Source organism: Grus americana, chromosome 17, assembly GCF_028858705.1.
Source record: "Grus americana isolate bGruAme1 chromosome 17, bGruAme1.mat, whole genome shotgun sequence".
NCBI classification, from domain to species: Eukaryota; Metazoa; Chordata; class Aves; order Gruiformes; family Gruidae; genus Grus; species Grus americana.
Genome location: NC_072868.1, coordinates 1106164 through 1123297, shown reverse-complemented (window position 1 = coordinate 1123297; position 17134 = coordinate 1106164). Strand labels below are relative to the sequence as shown.

The following is a 17134-nucleotide window of genomic DNA, read 5'->3' as shown; positions in this document are numbered from 1 at the left end:
TATAGCTGCCTGCAGTCTCTCTCCCTCTTTATTCTCAGCAGTGGTATCCATGACTGGTTGCAACGGTGTTGAGCTTTAACTGCTGGCACCTCCAGCAAGATGGCTGATGGGTGGGAGGGCTGTGGGGTGGGTGATGCAATGCAGGGATAGGTGTGTCTGGTGGAAGTCCCACCCCCTCCTGCAGCCTCAGAGGCCACTTGCCCAGGAAGTCATGCCCTCTTCCAGTCATGTGGTCTGTGGTGATTGGCTGGCAGGATCCCCACCCCCAGTGGTTTACCAGAGGGCCCTTCTCCTACTTCTTACCTGGTTTATACCTGTGGTTATATGGCTATATGGAGTTATTCTCTACAGCTTTATAAATGTGCTTATATATATAAATATATACGCATGTATGCAAATATAGAAGTATATATCTGAAAAATATGTATTTCTGCATATTTCTATACACATTTAAGTAATTCTATATATACATACATTGCATATAACGGTATGTATTTTTATATCTGAGCACTTCTGGGCCCAGAGGGAGCGGACAGCCAATCACAGGGCTGCCTGAGAACACATGGGTATGACAGTGTCAAGAAATGGCTGTCAGCCAATCACAGAGCTCTGATGTTTAACAAAATGGCTGCCCCTGCCATAAAATGGTGGGTGAAACAAAATGGCTGCCCCCTGTGTATAGAGGGGGTGGGCCTTCTGTGTCAAATGTACTTCCGGGTAAACCAGTAGGCGGGGTGGCTGGTCCTGCCAGCCAATCACAACAGACCATGTGACTTTCTGGGACAAATGGCCGCTGAGGTTGCTGGGAGGAGGTGGGCCTTCTGGTGGCAGCAGTAGGCGGGGCACCTGTCAGTCACTGGCGGTGTGAGGGCGGGGTGGCAGGGCTGGGCCCTGCCCGCTGCAGGGAACCAGGCGGCTGTGGTGCCGGGGCCATGGGCACAGCTGGGCCCGGGGAGCTGCCCCTGCCCACCCTGGGCCCGGGAGGGGGGGGAGCAGTGCCCAGGCCGAGCTTCTCCTCAGCACCAGCCTGTGCTGGGACGGATGGGGCCACCCACCCATGCCTCTCACCTCCGGCCCCAGCACTTCTCCTCAGGCAGTAGTGGCGGACACGACGGGCTGAGCCTGCCCCATGGCCTGGGCATCATCAGGACAGGCCCTGGCTGGGCAGGAACCCCTGGGACCCTGGTCTTTGTGTGAGGTTTGTGTCCTGGCCTGCAGCAGGTGGGGTCTCCCCAGCTGAATGAAGCCGTTGCCGTGCCAGCTGTGCTCCCCCCGGGCTTCCTCCTCGGCCTAGAGAGACTAGATGATCTCCAGAGGTCCCTTCCAACCCCTACCGTTCTGGGATTCTCCGGGAACAGCTGCCTGCTCTGCGACAATGATTTTCCTGTGACTACCATGTGTGCCGGCTGACTGTCTGCAGGACTCCCATGACACCAGCTCAGCACCCTTTGCTCAAGCCCAGCATCCCAGGCAGCACTGAAACCAGGGGACTGTGGTGCCTGGCTGGTGCATGCCCTGAGAGGCAGGGCCAGGGGAGCATCTCCCTGCCTCGGCAAGGTAAGAGGAGCACAGCAGGAGGGGGATGGTTTGTGCTGACCAAACGTCCCTGGGGGCTCAGAGACCCTTGCAATGCAGAACTCTGCCTTCCGGTTGCACTGTTTTGGGGCACAGCGTGACATGCCCTCCCCGCCTCCTTGCCACGGTGATGGGGGATGCAGCTGCCAGGGAGGGTGTCCTGAAGCTTTACGCCAACCTGGGTATTTTTGGGGCAGTGTTGGCTGTGGCATGGGAAGTATGAAAGCATCATGTTAACAAGACTCTTCTGCGCTTAATGCAATATCTGAGCATGCCCAAGCCAGAGAGTGGGCTGGGACAGGGCTGGTGGTGGCCAGGAGCCCTTCTGGGAGCACAAGTCCCAGCTGCTGCCCTGGGAGGCCGGGGAGGCGGGGGGGGGGAACATGGGACACGGACAGAACCAAGCCTTCCCCCCCCCCGCCCCGGTTAATGACACTCAGTGCTGTGCTGCAGGGTGAGGAGCCACCCCCACCCCAAACCCCACCCCACCCCCCCACCCGGCGCTCTCCTCCTGTCTGCAGAAACCTCTGCCCATTGCCCTGTGGCGGGGGGGGGGGGGGGGGGGGTGGGGGGGTGCCTGAGCGCTGCTGGGGGCCAGTGGCCCTTCCCCATGGAGGCAAATGCAGGTTCCTGAGGCTCTGCCCAGCCTGCCTGAGGATCTGCAGGGCCTGGCCAGGGCAGAGGCACCTCTGTGCAGCCCAGGAACACTGAGCTGCTACTTGAGGCCGCAGGAGGTGCAGGCGGAGCTGGGGGCACTGGCTGTTTTATCCAGCCATGACTTCCTGCTGCTGCACAGACGGTCACCCCCGAGTTGGGCTGGCAGTCCCCTGCCCGAGTCCAGGCACCCCAACCCCACCCTGGGTACCCCAGCCCCCCCCCCCCCCCGCCCTCCCCCCAGGTGCCCCTGCCCACATTCCTCACCCTGAGCACAAAGCACCAGCAGCACACTCAGGGTGGGGGATGCCCCATTGCTTTCTGTCCCCAGAGCTGCCCAGGGGTTTCCCTGGAGCTGCATGAGTTTGGCCTAGCTTCCACAGCCCCTGCCCCATGCCGGGGGGGGGGGGGGGCAGGGGTACAGAACCCCTGGGGTCACCCTATGCCACAGGAAGCCAGGGGTGAGGGGGCTGCAAAGGGTGCTAGCCCCCACTCCAGCCCCTGCTGTGGGAGAGCAGGTATCTACCTCAAGGGAGGCAGGGCATCAAGCTGGCACAGGCTGCTGATGAAGATGATGTGTGTGGAAGACACTAGCAGATGAAGTATCGGCGTGCAAGAGGCTGGCTGAGCCCCCAGGACAGTGCAAGAGCGCATGCAGCAGCCCACAGCCCAGCACCCTGCCTTGCTACAGTGCCAGTCCTGCCAGCAGTGCAGCAGCCTTTGGGTCCATGCCCCTGCCTGGCAGAGCAAGGCTGGCCAGGGCTGCTGCTCTGGGAGCAGCTCTGCAGCACCCCTGCCCCCCCTCACAAGGGTCTTCACCCAGGACGCTGTGTGCAGCAGAGCCCCACCACAATTGCTGCTTTTGTGCTTTGCCAAGGACGCTGTCTCACTTTTCCGCTGCTGGCCAGGAGGAGGGAAGACACAAATGCATCAGCCCTCTCCTGCTGCCAAACGCTTTCTGGCTCCCAGACACCGGGATCAAATGCTGTGGGAAGCAAGCACGTAATAGCTGTCAGAGCAAACACTGGTGGCGTAGGTGCAGTGCCGTGCCAGGCACCAGCCCCCTTTTTTTTTTCTCCACACCCAGCAGTGCTCCTTAGCCCTCTTAAGCTGCTTTGGCTGAGCGTCAGGAGGTGGGGACTGGTGGTGAGGGAAGAACAAGTGAACCCCCCACAAATGACATAGTCTAGACTAACAAACTTATTTAAAAAAAAAAAAAAACTAAAAAACTTTTATTTGACAACAGAAGAACAAACAAAAGATATTTACAGTAGGTTTTTTTTTTGCTCCGTAATTTTCATTCCAATAATCCCTGCCCTCCCCACTCTCTCTGGTCCATCCCCAGGGCAGCAGCACTGGTCCAAGGCACAGGCACAGCTCTAGCAGTCCTGCCGCTGCGGGAGGAAACCACTTTGGTTTGACTGGGGCAAAATAAAGGGGGGGAAGACTAAAAAGCCTAAAAAGGCAACAGAACTGCAGAGGGGTGACGGGGGGAAGGGCTAGCTAGAAGTAAGGGAGGGAGTCCTAAAACTGAGGGCTTTCCCCAGAAAGGAGGCAGAGGGCAAAGGCTGGACACAAAACGGAGCTGGGGGAGATGAGAAGGGGATGTTCACAGCCACACGCGAGCACCCACCTGCAGCGGTGCCCTCTGCCCAGCCGGTAACGCCAGAGCTGCAGCCATCCCTGCTGCACAGGGGCACCCGGCCAACACAACACGCTACCGGGAAGCCTTCCTGCAGCCCCCACTGCAGCGCCTCTGCCCTGTCACCTTTTCTCTGAAGAAAAGTCAGGGGGAAAACACCAGTCCCCCCAATCTATGCGTTTCCCTTCCAGGCCCCATCATCCCGCAGCGTGCCGCTCTCCCAGCACCGCTGGCTCCAACCACTGCAGAGCACCAGATCCTGTGGACATTATTATCTCTAGTCATGCAACTTAATAATCAGGCTAATTACCTAGGATTAGTGTTTCTCAGGATAGATAACATAGGTGCGTACGTATCGCTATTTAACTTACATTTTACAGTGAAACAGCAATATCTCAGGACCGGCGCAGCGCCCAGGCTCCCGCTCAGTGACAGCCAGCGATGCCCAGCCAGGAACTGCCCCAGCACCCCAAAACCACGACCAGGCCTGGCTGGGGGGCACAGCCAGCTCCCAGCAGACACCAGCTTGTCACTAGAGGTCACCAGCACCGCACAGCCGGGCACAGCCACGCTCAGCAAGAGCGGGAGGGAGGGGACGGGGAGCGAAGGACTCCTTCCCTCTGCGTTCCCAGGGCAGTTCATCAGCGCTTGGCTGCTGAGACAACTCTGCTTTCCAGGAACCACGGTCTGCAGGCTGTGAGCGCTGCGCTTGCAGAACAACACACATACCCACAACACACCTCTTTCCAAATGTTTTTAAAAAAAAAAATAGAAAATAAAGAAGTTGGATACAAAATTTCACAGTCTCAGCTTCGCATCCACCCCCAGCAGCAGCCTGCTGTCAGCATCTCATAGGGTCTGCGATGCGCTCTCTGTTCCAGGACACAACGTGCACGTATTCAGCAGGAACTCGAGAGGATCATGGGGAAGTTGTGGAAATGCTTATAGAAGAAAACAAAAATCATATAATAAATCACAATTAAAGGGAAAATGTTTCAGCAAAAAATTGCTAAACAGCACCATAGAGATTTCTACTGGCAGCATCCGTAACACACTACGGCAGAAGAGGAGGGTCCCATGTTTTCTGTGCGGAAAAAAATGCCACAGACTTCAGATTTCCAGTTCATCTGTCCTTTGCCCTTCCCTGGGCAAGGCAGGGCTCCTGGCCAGCACACAGTACCAGAAAGGCCCTCCACAAATAAAAGAGAAAAAAAAAAGGGGGGGGGGGAGGGTTTAAGAAATTTGGGAGAAAAAGCTTTTCATCCATAGTCCTTAAAACAGACACTAACTTTTAAAAAAAAAAAAAAAATTCTCTCTTTCTCTCCCTGAAGAAATGGTGTTGGCTGGACCCTTGTTTACAGGAGAGAGAAAAAGAAGTCAGCAGGTTTTCCAAGGGAAGCTCCACAGTAACCGTCGCTCACGGCAGGGAGAGGTCAGTAAAGCTGCAAAGGTCTTTTCACAACAGCCAGGTTGCGGCGGCCGCATCCTCCCGCGGCATCATCCTTGGTGGCGGCAAGGGCGGCAGGTAGGGGGCATCTCCCCAGCGAGAGGGTGGCGGGATGGGACAGTCCTTCCTCTCCCCCCTTGGCTGACAGAGACCAGAGCCCCCGGGGGGCAGGAGGCCGCTTCTGAGATGAGCTGGTCGGGGGGTGCGGGCAGGCGGGCGGCATGAGGCCAGGCGGATCAGGCACCCCCCAAGGATGGGCACCCCGCGGGACCTGGCCCAGGGGGTTATTTGGAGACGGAGGCTCGTGGGGGCTCAGTCTGGGGCGAGAGGGGCAGCTGCCCGCCCTGCCGCTGCAACTCCAGCTCAGCCGCCTTCTGCAGCGCCACCTCCACCAGCAGCTGGAAGCTGCTGAAGTCGTCGCCGAACAGCTCGGGGGGCGTGGGGGGTGGCGTGTTGAAGAGTCCACTAGTGGGGCTGGCCGCCTCGGCCCGGGCCAGCAAGGTCACGGTGCTGCCGGCGGCACCCAGCGGCACTTTGGGGGCAGGGTCCGGCTCCACTCGCTGCGGGCCGGGGGGCTTCTCCCGCTCGGGGCTGCGGGCGCTCACCACCGTCAGGTTGCTGCCCAGCGCCTGGGCAGGGTGGCACAGTACCTGCGGGCACACGGACATCGACAGCACCTTGGAGGCCCCCGCGGCCGTCACAGGAGGTACCAGCAGCACCCCGGAGCCAGCAGCAGCCCCCCGCGGCAGGGCCACGTCACCAGCTTTGCCCCCTCGGCGGGAGATGGTGAACTGGTTGGGATCCTTCCCGTCCTTGCGCAGCATGTCGGGGAGCAGCCGCCTCCGGGCGTTGATGAACCAGTTGCAGATCTGGGAGGAGAGAGGGGTGCAGCGCCGTCAGCCCGGGGCTGCCATGCACGCACAGCACTGGCTGGGGGGTGCAGCGGCCCGAAGCCAAACCAGCAGAAGTCCCCTTGGACCCAGCAAGCAGCTCCCGCACACCCCAGCTACCCCAGGGCTCCCCCCAACCCCACACCTCCTTCCCGCCGGGGCTCGGGAGAGGCAGAGCTGCTCCTGGCAGGGGCTACCCAGCCACCCACGGAAACCCCAACGCCGGCTGCTTCCTGCCCTGCACCCCTGTCCGGGTGCCTGCGGTGCAGCGCTCCCACTCAGCCCTGCCAGCCCACCCTGGCGGGAACCGTACATGGGTGCCAGCCCCCCACGGCACCTCCGGCACCTGCTCACCGCACCAGCAAACAAACCAGACTTTGGGGCCAAGCCGCCCCACGAGCCAAAGCAAGGCTGCACAGAGCCACTGGAGCTGCAGCGGCTCTCAAGCAGAGCTGCCTGCTCCCCGGAGAGGAATGGGCTCAGCACTGGCCCCCCACAGCAGCCCCAAGACCTGTGACTGCCTGTGCCCAGCCGCGTGGAGGTGAAGCAGGATGCAGCTCCCAGCACCATCCCAGGGGCTCCGGCCATCCCCAGCCAGAGGCTGTAGCACTGCACAGAGCCAGCTCAGAGCCAAACAGATTCACAGACTGGTTGGGGTTGGAAGGGACCTCTGGAGACCATCTAGTCCAGCCCCCTGCCAAAGCAGGATCACCCAGAGCAGGTCGCACAGGATCATGTCCAGGCGGGTTTGGAATCCCTCCAGAGAAGGAGACTCCACAGCCTCTCTGGGCAGCCTGTCCCAGTGCTCGGTCACCCTCAGAGGGAAGAAGTTTTTCCTCGTGTTCAGATGGAACTTCCCGTGTTCCAGTTTGTGCCCGTTGCCCCTTGTCCTGTCACTGGGCACCACTGAGAAGAGTCTGGCCCCTTCCTCTAGACACCCACCCTTTAGATATTGATAAGCGTTGATCAGATCCCCTCTCAGGCTTCTCTCCTCCAGACTAATGGCCTCCAGCAGGTGCCCGGTCTGGGGGAGGGAGTTTTCCCTTCTCCAGACAACCCACCCCGGAGGTCGGCATGCCCCGCCACACTTCACACACCGCTGCTGGTGCCAGCATGCTGCCACCCTGGCCGGGAGCACTGCTGGAGCAGACAGACAGCAGGACAGCAGCATGGATGGAAAACCCTAAAACCCACGAGCTCACAGAGCTGCAGCCCCCTAGCCCTTAACGGGGAGCAGGCATTGCAGCAGTACGACACCTTCCCGTGCCTCCTGCCAACGAGCGAGGCTACAGCCAATTTTAAAGGCTCTTCCAAATATCTGCACACCAAAGAGGCAGAGCTCTGCAGCTACACCTCGGGAAGCCCTTCAGAAACACAGCAGCCATGTATTCAGTCTTGGCCATGTATTGTTTCAGCATCTTTATATAAAATGCTACAATAAAATAACTGCCTTCTTCCTAGAAAAAAATTAGAAGAGAATAAATCAGGAGGAAAAAAATGACTGATCTTTCCCAAATCAACAGCTATGTAAAATATTTCCCCCAGGGAGAGAAAACTTAGCACAACTTCGATCACAGCAAGATCTCAGTTGTCCTTTTTTTGTCTTTAAGACAATATTTGGCATTTAACACCCTCAAATATACCAGTCTCACCCCCTTTTCCCTTCCAAACACCCTCCCTTGCAAGCCTTAGCCAGGTCCCTTTGTCGTGATCTCGCAATCCCGTGGCCATCAACTGCTGTAAATCCCCAACCAAAGGGTTAGGCTCCCAACAACAAGCTCAACCAACTCTGCAGCACTGAGAAGCCCCCAAAATCCTGCCGGTCTCCCCCACCATGCTCCTTCCAGCATCTCCCCTCTGGAGAACACAGCGGAGAGAGGCACACACAACCACTGGTGACACTGCAGGACACCGTACAGCATTGCCCACCCAGGGAGCTGGGATGTGTCTTGGTTTTGAACGAGCCGCTTATTTTTTCCAAAACACGGCCATCACTTGGCCCCACACTGGACCGTCACTTTGGGCTTGGTCTGTCCCCACCACCACTGTGAGAGCAGCTTCCCCTCTGCAGGGAGGAAAAGCCCATCCCCACAGGAGGGCACGGGCTTGGAAATGTGCCATTGTCCAGGAATTCTCACCAGGAGCAGGCACCACTTCCTTACCTCCCAACTTTCTGCAAGGGAGACACGTGGCTTCCCAGTCTCCCTGGAGACCCGGGGTTGCTGCACTCCTGCTCCCTGGCGCCGGGCTCCAGCTCCCCCGGCCACTGGACTGGGCAGGGGGATGCACAACCAACCAACCCCGGGGGCAGCCGGCCGGTGGCTGCAGCACAGCCCTGCGCTGGAGGGGTCGGACTGGCCCTCACGCATCGAACCCTGCAGCCGCTCCAGCCTTGCCACAGGGTGTCCCACACCTCCACCCCAATATGCTTCTGCTCCTCAGATGGAGCAGCCCCCATGGTGTCCTGTGCATCCCCTCAGACTGACAGAAATCCCAGTGACAGCCCTCAGCTGGCCCTGGGAAACGCCACCAGGCTGGGACCCCCTGCCCGTGGGGTACAGGCAGACTCCAGCAGCTGCAGGGGGTCCCATGGGGCAGACAACAGCCGATGCACAGCAAGGTCACACCTCGATGCAAGCCCACGGGCCTGCCAACACCCAAAGAGCTCAGGGCAGGGAGAGCTGGGAGCCCTGGGGTAAAGCCCTGCGCGCCAGGCACCGCCGTACCAACCCCAGGCCAGGAGGAGCCCAGACTGCCACGGCCCCAAACCCATCGCTGCTCCCCCACCACTCCGACTCAAGCCCTCCCAGGACCACCAGCCTCCCCTCAGAGCAGCTGCCCAGACACAAATCTGTTACACAGCCAACACTTAAAGAAATACATTAAAATGAAAAAGAAAGTTTGCCTTGATGACCAGGAAGAGGGAAACCAGACATCCACTGCCCACCCACCAGCGTCTGGGCTGCGGCTGGGACAGCTGGCCAGGACCACGCTGAGCCGCAGGGAAAGGAGCCAGAGGCGCAGAGGAAGCCCCAGGGAGGGGAGCTCAGCTGCAAACCCCCTGGCCCTCGCCTGCTCCCCCCCCCAAGAGCTGTTTCCCACCCTGCTGTGCCCCCAGAACCAGAGAACAGAGTGAAGCCCCCGTTCATCTCCCACCCTGCCAGGCTGGGAGAGGGGGGACAGGTCCTGGGCACACAGGAGTCCCCCTGCCTGCAGGCTGCTGGCCTTCACATGGGTCAGAGGGACAGGCAGCTGCAGGCAGGTTCCCCCTAACTGCAGGCAGGGTGAAAGCCACAGGTGGAAGGAAAAACACTGCTCACCCCCACTGCTGGCCAGGGCTCCTGGCCAGGCACCCATCACAGCACCACAAGGAGAACATCAGCCAGGAGCAGGGGGAGGGGGGGGCTCCAGCACAGGAGTCCTCAGCTGCACTGGGCTCCCTTAATGCAACTGGTATAACTGGGGCCAGGTGGGCCAGCCAGTACCTCCTGCTGCTGGCCCACCTGGGGCCAAAGCCAGCCCAGCCCCTCTGCTCTCTCTTACGATGGTTGTGCCTTGCCCAGCTCTGCAGGCAGGGGGGTGGCAGCCCTGGCCCCTCTGCTGGGGGTGCCCAGGGGAATGGGATAAAGCAGCACCCCCCACCCCCCCCAAAATCCCCCCACCTGTGGCAGCTTTTACTAACAGGGTATAGCTTAGTTTGTCCCCATCTGACTCCCTCCATCTTCTGGCCAGCCAAAAAGCTCTGCTCCAGCACTGCCATAAAACTGGTCCCTGGGGCTCGGATCTCTGCCAGAAAGGGGCCGTCCACATGCAGGTGGCTTTGCTTCCCCGCCGCTCCCTCCCCTTCAGAGGCAAGTGGTTCCAGCGTGCCGAGTCCTCTGGGATCTTTGGTGGGGTTCTCCCGGTCCGGCCCATCCCAAGCACGGTGGCAGAGGACCCAGCAGCGTCCCCAGCGATGGGGGACTGGCTCCTACCTGCAGCACGGAGAGGCTGGTCTGCCCTGAGAGGCTGAGCTTCTCCTGCTCGGAGGGGTAGGCATTGAAGCGGTGCTCGTACAGCCAGTCCCGGAGGATCTTCACGGACTCCTTGGGGAGATTGCCCCTTCTCTTCCTCTTGTTGGACTGCAAGGGGTCCGGGGATGTGGCGCTGTCGTCCTCCCCGAGGTCGCTATCCGACATGGTGGAGCTGCCCGCAGATCTCTCCTGGTTAAAGCCTGGCAAGGTGGAAACCAAAGAGTGGGCATCAGGCGGCGGTGCGCCAGGGGAGCGTGGGGGGACGCAGCCACGGACCCCCCCCACCGCCTCGGAGGTGGAGGGCGGCTCACCCCCTCCTCACCCGGCCCGGGGGGGGGGATAATCCGGAGGCAGAGACCCCCCCCGGGGGGAGGAGAAGCTACAGGCACCGGCGGGGACCACAGCCCACCCACCCCACGGCACTTCGGTTTGCCTCAACGCAGCCCGCGGAGGGCTGCGGGGACCGCACAGGCGGGAAGCGGGGTTCGGGGGGAGCCACTCGCAGAGGGCGAGAAAACAATCGAGCGTTTTTGGGGAAAAAAAAAAGAAAATAAAAAACCCAAATCTCAGCAGGAGCAAAAGGCCGGGGCTGGAAAGTCGGAGTCGCTTCGAGGAGAAGGAACCACGCGGGGTCATTGTGCTGCGGGGGGCGGCGGGGGCGGCTTCTCCGCGCCGCTGTCACGGGCCGGGGCTCGGCCGAGCGGTGAGGCCGGGCCGCTCCGGTCCGCTCCGGTCCGGGCCCCGCCGCCCCCCCTCCGGCCGCAACAGGTAGCGCGGCGCCGGGGCCGCTGCCCGCCGCGGACACAAAGCCGGGGGAAGCGGCGAGCCCTGCCCCCCCCCCCCCCGCCGCCCGGGGAGGCGAAGGAGAAAGAAAGAGAAGCTGGAAACTCGTCCGCGGCCCCACGGGCCGCTCCGCCGCAAACGGCAGAAACCGGCCCCAAAATAGCCCCGACCGACCGACCAACATCGGCCAAGTTAGAAACGCCGCGGAAAGGGAACAAAACCCACCCGAGCGCGCCCACCCGCGACTCCCACAAACTTTTCACGCCGGGGGCGGCTGCCGGCCCGGCCCGGCCCGGCCCGCACAAAGGCGGCGGGGCCGCGCTCCGCTCCGCCCCGCGCTCCCCGGCCCGGCCCGGCCCGCCGCGCCCGCAGCCCGCAGCCCGGCCGGGACTCCATGTTTGCCGCCCGCCCCGGCTGCGCTCTTACCCCCGGGCCGCCGCCGCCGCCGCCTCGGCCCTTGCATGGGCCGCGCCGGGGTCGCGCCGCCGCTGGTGCCGGGGGTGCGGCGGGACCCTCCCGCGGCGGCGGGGCGGGCGGCCGAGGCGCAGCGAAAAGTTTTGGGTGGGCGGCGGTGACAGATGCCGAGACAGAGTTCCCTTTGTTCCCGAGGAGGCAGGAACTCGGCCGGGCCCCCGCCCCCGGCCCCGGCCCGCCCGCCCCCGGCTGTCACCGCCGCGGCACCGGGCAGCGGGCACCCGAGCCCCCGCCCCGCCGAGCCCCGGGCCGGTACCTGGCGGCGGCGGCACCCCCGGCCCGAGCGGCCCCGCGGCGGGGATGGGGCTCTGCCCCCGCTCCCGGACACGGTGCCCGGCGGGAGGGAGCCCCGCGGGCCGCGCCGGGCTGCAGAAATGCCACGGTAACACCCCCCCCCACTCCCGCGTGGAGCTGCACCCCGGCACCCCAAGAGGGGCACCCGCCCGGGGACGCTTGCAGAGGGACACCCACTCAGGGGCACCCACCTAGGGACTGTCACCCACAGGCACCCGCCCTGGGACTCCCACCCACGGGCACCCACCCAGGGACACCCACTCAGGGGCACCCACACAGGGGCACCCGCCTGGGGACACCCACCCACAGGCACCCACCCAGGGACATCCACCCAGGGACACCCACTCAGGGGCACCTGCCTGGGGACACCCACCCACGGGCACCCACTCAGGGGCACCTACCTGGGGACACCCACACAGGGACATTTGCAGAGGGACACCCGCTCAGGGGCACCCACACAGGGATTCCCACCCAGGGACTCCCCCCCACCCAGGAGCACCCCCACAAGGCACCACACCAGGTCCTTCCCCCAGCTGTGTTAAGGCTGAATCCTGTGACTGAGCACCGAGGGGTTCCCAGCATCTGCGGGCAGGGAACAGGCAGGCACCGGTTGTAGGGCCAGGCCTGGGGACAGGAGCTGCTGGGGTGGGTGACAGCCCCAGGGACCCCAGACCACCCTGAGGCACCACCGGTGCTTCGCTTGGTGGCTTTGGGACTTACTGAACGGGAAATCAGAAGCTCAGCACGTTGCTGCTCCCATGAAAGAGGAAGGTTTCAAAGCAAGGGTGGTTGGTGATGGAGGAGACACCAGGCGGGACCTTGCCGTGCCCGTTGACGGTGGCCGGGGTGAGGGCTTCAGAGGCCTTTCTGCCTGCCGCTGCTCTCCCTGCACCTCTCCACGGCAACGGCAGAGCCCAAGGTGACCTTTTGGGCTTTGGAGACCAAATCGCTCCATTTATGTGCAAGCACGCTGCTGGTCCAGGATGTAGCTCCCGCAGGATTTCCCCACTCCGTGCTCCGTGCCTTTCCGTGATGTGGCGCTGGGTCACACCTTCACCCTCTGCCAGATGCTCAGGACAGGCAGGCGAGCAGCGCCGAGCCCAGAAGGGGATGCATCCACCCCGCATCGGTGGGAACCACAGAGAGAAGAGCTGCTCCAGGCAGTGGTGCCCCATCCTGTGGGTCGGGCACCCTCGGGGCTGTACAGTGACATGATGAGAAACACAGGCTGATCCCTTCCAGCTCATGCGATGGAGAAGGTGCTGTTGCGGGAAGCCAAGATGATCCCCCCATCCAGCAGCCAGCCCAGAGGGGTGCCAGCAGAGAGACCCTCCCCTCTTGGGGATGTCCTCTTTGGGGTGTTATCCCCCCCTTCTTGGGGACGTCCACGCTCATCCTTGCCAAGGCAGGCACAGCACGCGTGCGTGCATCCCCCAGGGACCTGTGTGTTCGTGGGGCGCAGCAGCCCCGAGGGTCACCAGGTCCTGCACTGCCTTTCTCCACGCAGAGCTTGTTTGCAGCGGGTGTTTGATGGCACCCGGGTGCAGCAGCTCTCCCCTCCCAGGCTCCGCCACCTTTGCAGGCTGTGCTGCAGCTCCTCTCCCTCCCCTCTTTTCTGGTTGCAGGGAAAAAAAGGTGGGTATTTGTTCAGGTATTGAGAAAGGCTGCAAAAAAACTTATTTTAGGGTAGGTTTTTGGTCTGTGCAAAGCAGATTGCGTGGTGCAATAAAGGATTAAATCACAAAAAAGAAGAATTCCTTAAAGCATTTGTTTAATTGCTGCTAAATCTCCAACGGCCTGAGTGAAACCTTACCCCCAAATTGCTATTGCTCCATTAATGCAAATGCAGCGTGGGCTGGTGAACCACAGGCGAGGTGTGGGGCCAGCCCTGGGTGCAAATCCTGTCCGCTGCACGTTCGTACCAGTGCACGGTGCATCCCCTGCCCCAGCCCTCGCACACAAGGCTCCCTCCTGCCCGCTCCGCTCCCTGCCCACGCGTCCAGCCTGTTCCCAGTGGGTGACACCGCACAGCCCCCCCGGCCACCCCCCGGTTCCGTGTCAGCCACCATGCCCGGGCAGGACCGTCCTTTCCAGCAGTCTGCTTTTGCTCCCCTCCTTTGAAACAAGCTGTATGAATCTCCTGCCTAATTGGCGCAACCAGGAAACGGTCCCTGGGCCACGAGCCCTCCCGCGCTCCCTGGGCTGCAGGTACCGGCAATGCAGAAGCAGCTTTGGAAAAATCCCGCTGGGTGCCCGAGTGCAGCATCTGGGGAGCCAAAATCCCTGGGCAAACCCAGGCCGGAGCAGGAGCCGGGGGGCTCCCTCCCAGCTGACGGGGAATTCGGAGCCTTGTGGGGCGAGGGGCCAGGGCTGGGGCTCTGGGGCATCTCCCCGGCTGCTCTCACTGCGGCTTGTCCAGCCCTGCAGAGTCTGGCCAGGCCCATTGACCCATTGACATGATAATGCTATTAAACTTCAGCCATTTGAAAAACAATCAGCCAGCAAGAGCCCGAAGGGGGATGCTGCAAACCCGGGACAGCCTTGGAGGGCGTTGAGCAGTCCCCGGCAGGATTCCACCCTTTGCCCACCCTCTCATAGTGAATCTGGATTTTTGGGGAGGAAAGTTGGATTTGTGGCCGGCGGCGCGGGCTGTTGGCTGCAGCCCTGTGCTGGGGGCCCGGCCCTGGCTCTCCAGCTCTGGGGTCCCACTCCCTGCTCAGGGCCACCCGGCTCCCCCAGTAGGACTGGTCCCGGAGCGGTGTTGACAGGGCTGGTTTACTGGTTAACAGCCCGCCTTTGCTCGGCACAACCCAAGGCGCGATGGCCTCGGGCTGGAGTCGCGGTGGTGTTAATCAGGAGGGGAATTAGTTGGGTTCATCCTTCCCCTGCTGAGGGATGGAGCGGAACCCCGGGCTGGTGTGCTCCTGCACCATCTCCTGCAGAGCCTTAAAGGCGGGTTTCAAAGCAACCACCGCCTGCGCGGCAAGGGACCGACGTCGCGTTAGAGTGCCAGTAAGGGCTGGTGTGTGCCGGCCGGGCACTCACGGGAACAAGCAAAGCTGCAAAAACACCCAGTGCCCGACTGTTCGTGCCACGGTGCAGGGCTCAGCCCAAGTCAGCTGCGGCATGATCTGCTTCACCACCCCCAGCACCGCGGGGCGCTGCCCGGCTCCACACTGGAACCCCGTGCTTGGGCTCCACGGCCCCTCCATCTCCTCCTGCCCCTTCCCGTGGGGCAGCTCTGCCATTCCTGTTGCCCTTCCTGGAGACCACAGGGCCGGGCAGACCCTCTCTCTCAGTGGGTACTGCCGTATCCCTTGTCTCTCTGATACTCCCCCAGCTGCGTCACCGGACATGGAAAGAGGAGCCGTGGTGCTCTGGAGGCATCAGAATGGAGCTCACAGTGCTGGAGAATGACACTTTTGGGTCATGGTTTGGAGGAAGGCTCCCTGGGCTGCATGGACAGCTCTTGTTCCGGCTAAAGGAAGGAATAATTCCCATGGGAGGAGCTGACACACCAGGAGCTGCCACCCAGAGCACCCAGGGCTGCTCCTGGGCCACCAGCCAGGCTGCGTGTAAGAGCAGGACCAAGAGCTGAAGAAATGGGCCAACGGGAACCTCATGAAGTTCAATGAGGAGAAGTGCAAAGTTCTGCCCCTGGGGAGGGTCGGCCTCATTCACCACGATGTGCTGGGGCCACCCAGCTGGGAAGCTAAAGCTCGGTGAGAAAGGTCCCGGGGGTCCTGGTGGGCACACGAGTTGACCGTGAGCCAACCATCTGCTCTTGCAGCAAAGAGTGCCGGTGGTCCTGGGCTGCCTTAGGCCAAGCATGGCCAGCAGGAGAGAGTCCTTCCCCTCAGCACCGGTGGGGCCACCCCTGGAGTGCTGGGGCCAGCACTGGGCTCCCCAGTACAAGAGACAGGGACGTACTGGAGAGAGCCCAGCGAAGGGCCGTGGAGGTGATGAAGGGACTGGAGCATCTCTGCCAAGAGGAGAGGCTGAGGGAGCTGGGACTGTTCAGCCTGGAGCAGAGCGGGCTCAGGGGATCTCATCAGTGCGTGTAAATACCTGGAGGGAGGGTGCGGAGAGGATGGAGCCAGGTTCTTCTTAGTGATGCCCAGGGACAGGGCCAGCAGGAACACAGGAGGGTCTTCTGAACATCAGGAAACATCTTTCCACTGTGAGCAGCTCTTTTAGATTGACCCAAAAGGATGGTTATTTTCTTAACTTGGTGCCCCCTGCCCCAAGCAAACACTTCTGAAATTAAATGCCTAGTTTTATTTTGGTGCAATTTAATACCTTTGAAACGATGGAGTCAGGTCAGGTCGACCTGCTGGCCATGGTTCTTGTGCCACCCAGGACATGGTTGACTTTCTGGGCTGCCAGCGCACGTTGCCGGCTCACGTCCAATTTGTCACCCACCAGTGTCCCCAAGTCCTTCTCCGCAGGGCTGCTCTCAACCCACCTGTCCCCCGGTCTGTGCTGCTACTGGGGGTTGCCCCGACCCAGGTGCAGGACCTTACACTTGGCCTTGCTGAACTTCATGAGGTTCACACGGGCGCAAACACTTTGGGGGTTTGCTGATGTTTCTTCCTCCCTCTTTGGATGAAGGGGTTGACCAAAGTGGATGAAGTGGTTTTGGGGAATGCACAGCACAGAGCTGCCCCATCTGCTTCTGTTGGTGGCACCAGGGGCCTCCCAAGAGCATCAGCTGATGGACGATGTGAGCCAATGTGATCGGACAGGCTGCCCTCCCGCCTCTGCACTGCTGGGAAAGCCGGGAAGCCAACAGCCCAGCAAAACCAGGGGAGGGGGCTCAGTTAGTACCAGGACTGAGAAAAAATAATGAAGTGTAAAAAGTGCTCTGAGCATTGCTGGAGGAACTGGCATGTCTCCTGGGCTCCTGGCTGGGGTGGGACTGGTCCGTGCTGCCAAACCTCCCGGCTGCCCTGCTCAGGACGCTTCCACTTTGGCTCTACCTCTTTTTTATATTCGAGGTGTGGGTGATAAAAGGGCCTAGGCACTGGCCAAACAGTGATCTCCCTTTTAATCTCCTTTCTTTTCCTAGTAATTCCTAGCATGTGATTTTCTTGCTCCTTTTTTTCTGGATTTTGACAGCTGCTGAGCTCTGACCTTCCTTGGGGCTGTCTTGGGGCACTTGGAGCCTGCTGTCTCACCTGTGAACTCAGGATTGATCTTCCCCACGTGCTTCACTTTCCATCAACCCACCTACGACTGCACCTGCATTTCGGTGCTTTCCACTCAGCCTCTGAAGTCCTGCAAGACAGCCCCATCTTTGCCACCCAAATAAATTCTTGATCCACCTGCGACGAGCCCCAGGAGGTGGGGGAGGCAGGACTCC

General features: G+C 61.2%; 1 protein-coding gene across 4 annotated transcripts; it reads right to left on the bottom strand.

Annotated features, from left to right (window-relative positions):
- Positions 1–3432: 3432 nt before the first annotated feature.
- On the bottom strand, positions 3433–11795 carry TGIF2 (TGFB induced factor homeobox 2). Of its 4 annotated transcripts, none has more exons than XM_054845904.1 (3): positions 11735–11795; positions 10183–10421; positions 3433–6187 (listed from the first exon to the last, which is right to left on the bottom strand). In XM_054845904.1, exons 2-3 carry the CDS (start codon positions 10384–10386, stop codon positions 5603–5605), a joined length of 789 nt encoding a protein of 262 aa, XP_054701879.1. In that variant the 5' UTR covers positions 10387–10421; positions 11735–11795; the 3' UTR covers positions 3433–5602. The 4 variants fall into 4 exon arrangements, with proteins under 4 accessions (XP_054701879.1, XP_054701878.1, XP_054701881.1 ...); XM_054845903.1 differs by lacking the exon at positions 11735–11795 and adding an exon at positions 11431–11618; XM_054845906.1 differs by lacking the exon at positions 11735–11795 and adding an exon at positions 11230–11393.
- Positions 11796–17134: the final 5339 nt, after the last annotated feature.

Coding starts and splice junctions, on each gene's coding strand:
- TGIF2 (XM_054845903.1), bottom strand. CDS start 11,467: ATGCAAGGGCCGAGGCGGCGGCGGCGGCGGCCCGGGG. Junction 10,422..11,430: donor GCGGCGGCGGCGGCCCGGGG/GTAAGAGCGCAG, acceptor CCACCTTGCCAG/GCTTTAACCAGGAGAGATCT. Junction 6,188..10,182: donor CCAGCCTCTCCGTGCTGCAG/GTAGGAGCCAGT, acceptor CTCTCCTCCCAG/ATCTGCAACTGGTTCATCAA.